This window comes from Orycteropus afer, unplaced genomic scaffold, assembly GCF_000298275.1.
Source record: "Orycteropus afer afer isolate SDZICR_OR568_19922 unplaced genomic scaffold, OryAfe1.0 scaffold00233, whole genome shotgun sequence".
Taxonomy (NCBI): Eukaryota; Metazoa; Chordata; class Mammalia; order Tubulidentata; family Orycteropodidae; genus Orycteropus; species Orycteropus afer.
In genome coordinates, this window is record NW_006921820.1 from 2,562,314 (window position 1) to 2,568,168 (window position 5,855).

Below are 5,855 nucleotides of genomic sequence, written 5' to 3' on the forward strand. Positions count from 1 at the left end.
AAATTGGATTTTTTAACTCTGCAGTATCGAATTTGTTAAAACTATTGACATTTAAATTTTTGTTTTTCTCAATTATGATAACCTGTCCACTGTGTATTTGTTTATATGCTTGAACTACCCACTGATTGTATCTAAGATAAAGTAGATATTCAGTCTGGGAGTCAAGCTTATAGATGACTGACTGGTCCTAAGTTGTACCCATATACTGGAGTGGGAATTCATTTGGATGCCCTTGTTTTTGGCTCCTGCAGGTTTTGTAGTGCATCTCTGAGCATGAGCGCAGAATGAAGCGACGTTTGGATGACCAGGAGTCACCGGTGTATGCGGCCCAGCAACGTCGGATCCCTGGCAGCACAGAGGCTTTTCCTCACCAGCACCGGGTACTTGCCCCTGCTCCTCCCGTGTATGAAGCAGTGTCTGACACTATGCAGTCAGCCACGGGAATTCAGTACTCTGTGACACCCAGCTATCAGGTAAGTTGGAGCCAACCAGGTAGATGAGGGAGGAGGGGTAGTGATTTCACCCAATTAAAATTTTTTTATTAAACAATGAATTAGACATTTAAAAAATGATGTGTGAAGTATGAAAAAATAACAAATAGAATGTACACTTGTGGACCCATTAAACAGGTTAAGAAAAAAAAAAAAAGAATGTCATCATAACCTTTGAAGTTTACTGGGTATCCCTCCCTAATCCCTTTTCACATCCCCTCTTCTCAGGGGTAGCCACCAGTTGGAACTTTTTGTTTAACATTCTCTTTTCTTTAATTTTTACTATTTTTTTTAATATCTCTAAACAGTATTATTGTTTAGTTTGGATATTGTTGAACTTTTATATAAATGTTACATATTTTCTTCTTCGATTCACTGTTCCTAGCCTTTAACTATATTTTTATGTGTAACTGTAATTGAGTCATTTTCACTCTGGTATAAATTATATGAATATATTTATTCATTCTACTGTTGATGGACAATTGATTGTTACTTTTTCATATTACAAAGATGCTGCTGTGGACATTCATAGGCATTTCTCATAGTGCAGTACTGTTACTCACAGTGGCAATCTACAAGATAAGCTTGAACCAGCATATAAATTAATGCACTACTTCTTTTATCAAGAGAGTGTTGCTATGAAAATTTTTAAAAAGGCAGCTGAATTAAGAAGAGTGCTAATTATTGAAGTGGTTGATTTCTTTCTGGAGCAAGGCCCTTATCTTGTAGACCACTCAGCATATTTGACTGCCTATGAGGAAGAATTTCTTGATCATCTAGGAGAGGGACTGCTCGATCATAGAGTGTCCATGTCTGAACTTTAATAGGTAATCCAAATTGTTTCTCGAGTTGTACCAATTTACATTCCCATCAGCATTGTATGTAATTATTCCTATTGTTCCACATACCGAATAATAATGATCACACATTTCGTCTATCCATTCTGTTGTATGGAAATTGGGAAAAGAAAGTATTGTCCTTTTGTTTTTCTTTTTCAAAAGACCAAAGTTAATAAACCAGGGGCAGGAGAGATGGGGGAAGTAGGGTGGGGTTACTGCTTATGGAGTATGGAGTACTGAGTTTTGGTTTATGATAATGGAAAAATGACACTGATCAAGGGCAGGATTGCACAGCCAACTGACATTATTATAAGTGCTGTCAAAAAATTGTACACCTGCATAAAGCCGAATTGGCAAAAATTATATGATAGATATATTTACAGCAATGAGGGAGCTCTGGTAGCATAGTGCCTAAGGCACTTGACTGCTAACCAGAAGGCTGGTGGTTCAAACCCACCAGCCACTCCTTGGAAGGAAGATTGGGCAATCTACTTCCATAGTTGATACTGCCTCGGAAACCCAAGGAGGGGTCACTATGAGCCGGGTCCGACTCGATGGCAAATAACAACAACAACAGCAATGATGGGGGTGGGAGGGCAAGAGTTGCTAAAGCTTCCTGTGCACAACCAAACACCTCTTGGGATCTGGTGGTTTGGAGGTTTAAGATCACAGCTTCATGGGACATCCCCATTTAGTGGCCTGACAGCATGTTCAGTGCTTCTGTTCTACCTCCTAGTTCTCTGTGTAGTGCCTGGTATCCTAAATGTTTATTGTCTTTTTTAATTATGAAAATAATATGCCATTGTGGGTTGTTTTGTTTTGTTTTGTTTTGTTTTGTTTTTTAAGAAAGAAAAGAATATAAAATGACTTCTTCCTCTGACTACTCCCACTGATGCATTTTTCGAGTATCCAAAATTTTTTTATCAGATACAAGAATATATTTACTTACCTGCCTAGATACACTTTTCTTTTTATACAAATTGGATCATATAATACACACTGTTCTGCAATTTGCTCTTTTACTTAATATATACCAAACACAAACCAAACTCACTGCTGCCGTTGAGTTGGATCTGACTCATAGCAACCCCTCCTTGGGTTTCTGAGGTGATATCACAATGGAAGTAGATTGCCAAGTATATAGTGGACAACTTTCTGCTTGAATATATGTGGATACCTCCTCATTGCCATCTAGTAGATTCCATCTCATAGTGATCCTGTACCTTATAGGACAGAGTAGAACTGCCCCACAGGGTTTCCAAGGCTGAAATCTTTATGGAAGCCAACTGCTACATCTTTCTCTGGTGGGTTCAAACCACTAACCTTTTGGTCAGCAGCTGAGCACTTAACACTGTGTCATTAGGGCTCCTTTGAATATATAAGGACAGATTCCAGTTTTTTTTTTTAATTAAATAACTGTAACTGCATTATTATGTTTTAAAATTTTACTGTGACTTGGGTAAAGATATACAGTGCAAATTCATCTTTTATACAGCAGTTCACATATACTTTGTCTTATGACATTGACAGTAGTCTCCCACAATGCAACAGCTCTCCTCCTACTCCTTCCCCATAGCTGCCTCTTCCCTGTGTCCTTCCCTCCCATGCACTCCTGCCCCCCCCAAGCTGTCTCTCTGTACGTACACAGCCCTTCTATTCTCCCATGATTGATCTCTCCAAGGAGTGTATCTGCCTAATGTAAATGTTCAGCTCATATGCCTGTCTTTTGTTTGTCTGGAAGCCACCAGAATAGGTTCAATTCCAGACCTGAAGGGCATCTGGGGCCCATAGTCTCAGGGGTTCCACCAGGCTCTAACAGACCAGCAAACGTGGTCCCTCTTTTTTTTTTTTTAATGATTTTGAGTTTTGTTCCACATTGTTCTCCCACTCCATCCAGAATCTCCTACATGGATCCCCTTTGGAGTGGTTGACAGTGGTAGCTGCACCATCTAGTTCTGGTCTTATAGACATATAGGCTGAGGATCACATGGTGTACCAATTGCTTGGACTAATTGTTTCCATCCGTTTTTGGTTGTTTTCATTCTTCTTTGCTCTGGACGAGGAGAGATCCATCATTGCATCTAGATGGCCTCTTACAAACTTTTAACATCCCAGTCACTACTTGCCAAAATAAGATATGAAACACTGTTTTTGTATAGTATGTTATGCCAATTGAGATTGATATTCCCTACAACTATGGTCCCAAGCCCACAGGTCCAACTGCTTGCTCCCTCTAGGTAGCTGGCTGTGGCCAAGAAGTGAGTACAACCTTGTCCCTTGTCAGCTCTACTATATATGTGGAAATTCTTACAGAACATATAAATAAACTTGTAGAAACATTGTCTGCCAACCCTATACATGGTCATAGACACTCCCCCCTGCATAGACATACCTAATTGTTGAGACAGTCTACTCATATGTCCACCCATATAGATTGATGTTTGCCATCACTGGCAATGAAGTACTGTTTGTGTAACTGCATTATTTTTAAGGGTTGCATACATAGTATTCTGTTCCAGGTCGGTATAAACCATAATTATTATTTAACTGGCCTGGAGAGACCTTCTTTAAACCTAACTTGGTAGTGACTTTAAAAAAATATGGTCAGTACTGGGAGTATAAATTGGTATAATCTTTCTTGAGAGAAATTTGGCAGTTAGTGTCAGTTTCTTTACTTACTTTTTGACCCATCCATTCCATTTGTAGGACTAAGGAAACAATCAAGTGAAGTAGGGAATGGTGATTTATTAAGTGCCATTCTTCCTGAGGAGACCCCCTTGAAAACAGTATAATACCTTAATATGGGGTTGGAGCAGCAGCCTGAGGACTGCTATGGATCTAATCTTTAAAGTTAGGACTTAGAAGAAAGAAAGTTTTCCTTTGGTGATTGCTTTTATTTTCTGAACAGGTCACAGCTGTTTTCTACACTTAGGGTAGTTAAATCTATTCCTACAGAAACTATAATGTGCCATATAAAACCAGCCATCTCAAATATTTACAAACTCCAATTAAATCTTAGGAAAACCTGTTCAACACATACATGTTAGTAGAATATAACTGCTCAGAATAATAACCCTTCTTGCAAGAAATAGATTAGATTAGAGCCTTTAGAATTGTCCAAATAACATTCCTTTTAGTTCTAACAAGTTTTGTGTTATTCTTTGGATTTATAAATAGTTTCTATTTCCTCTCAGGATATTTATAAATTTATGAGAATTAGTCTATCATGAGATAAATACAGAAATTGAGAGTGTTTAGAAACTTTTGTAGCAATTGCATCTAATGAAATGTAATAATACAAATTATGGACGTATTTGACTTTTTTTTTTTTCACTTTTTAAACAAATTTATTGAGATACAATTCATATGCCATATAATTCACCAATTTAAAGTATATAATTCAAGGATTTTTTTAGTGTTTTCACAGATATACGCCACCATTACCACAGTTAATTTTAGAGCATTTTCTTCACCTCAAGAAGAAACTGTATTCTTAAGCTGTCACCCCCTCATCCTCCATAGCCCCTTAGCCTTAAGCAACTGCTAATCTCTTTCTCTATAGATTTCCCTATTCTAGATTTTTCATATGAATGAAATCTCATAATATGTGGCTTATGTATCTTTAATTCCACTTTTCTAGTAACCTATTTTTATTGTATTTTATAAAAGTATTGGCCTATGAAGCATTATAATTTTTTTAAACAAATTTGTTTTGTTCTTGTTGAGAATACACACAGCAAAACATACACCCATTCTACAGTTTCTTTATGTACCATTTGTTGTTGTTGTTGTTATTTGCCGTTGAGTTGGCCCCGACTCATAGCGACCCCTCCTTGGGTTTCCGAGGCAGTATCACTACAGAAGTAGGATTGCCCAACCTTCCATTTAGTGACATTTGATTACATTTTTTGAGTTGTGCAACCATTCTCACCCTTCTTTTCTGAGTTCCTCACCCATTAACATAAATTTACTGCCCCCTGAGGTTCCTATCTAATCTTTTGAAATAGGGTTGGCAGACAATGGTCATGTAAGTTTATTTGTATCATTTTATTCCCAGGTGTATAGTAGAGCTGAGACAAGGGGCAAGGTTGTAGTCACTTCTTGGTCACAGCCAGCTACCCAGAGGGACTGAATAGTTGAACCTGTGGGCTCAGGACCATAGTCGCAGGGGACATCAAGCTCAACTGGCATAACATACTACACAAAACATTGTTCCATTTCCTACTTCGGCAAGTAGCCACCGGGATCTTAAAAGCTTGCAAGCTGCCGTCTAGATGCAACGATGGGTCTCTTCTCATCCAGAGCAAAGAAGAATGAAGAAAACCAAAAATTCATGGAAACAACTAGTCCTAGCGACTGGTACACCATCCGATCTATAGCCTATACGACTGTGAGACCAGAAGAACTAGATGGTGCCCGGCTACCACTGTCAACCACTTGGAAGGGGATCTATGTAGGAGATCCTGGATAGAGAGGGAAAACAATGTGGAACAAAACTCAAAATCATTTTGGGAAAAAAAAAAGG

At 38.3% G+C, this 5,855-nt stretch overlaps 1 protein-coding gene across 1 annotated transcript in view; it reads left to right on the forward strand.

The window, feature by feature from the left end:
* The first annotated feature begins 284 nt into the window (after positions 1 to 284).
* SIN3A (SIN3 transcription regulator family member A) overlaps positions 285 to 5,855 on the forward strand; it is a 44,686-nt gene continuing 39,115 nt past the window's right edge. The window contains exon 1 of the mRNA XM_007948940.2: positions 285 to 473. Coding sequence (XP_007947131.1) covers positions 285 to 473 — 189 coding nt within the window. The remainder of the gene's footprint in view (positions 474 to 5,855) is intronic.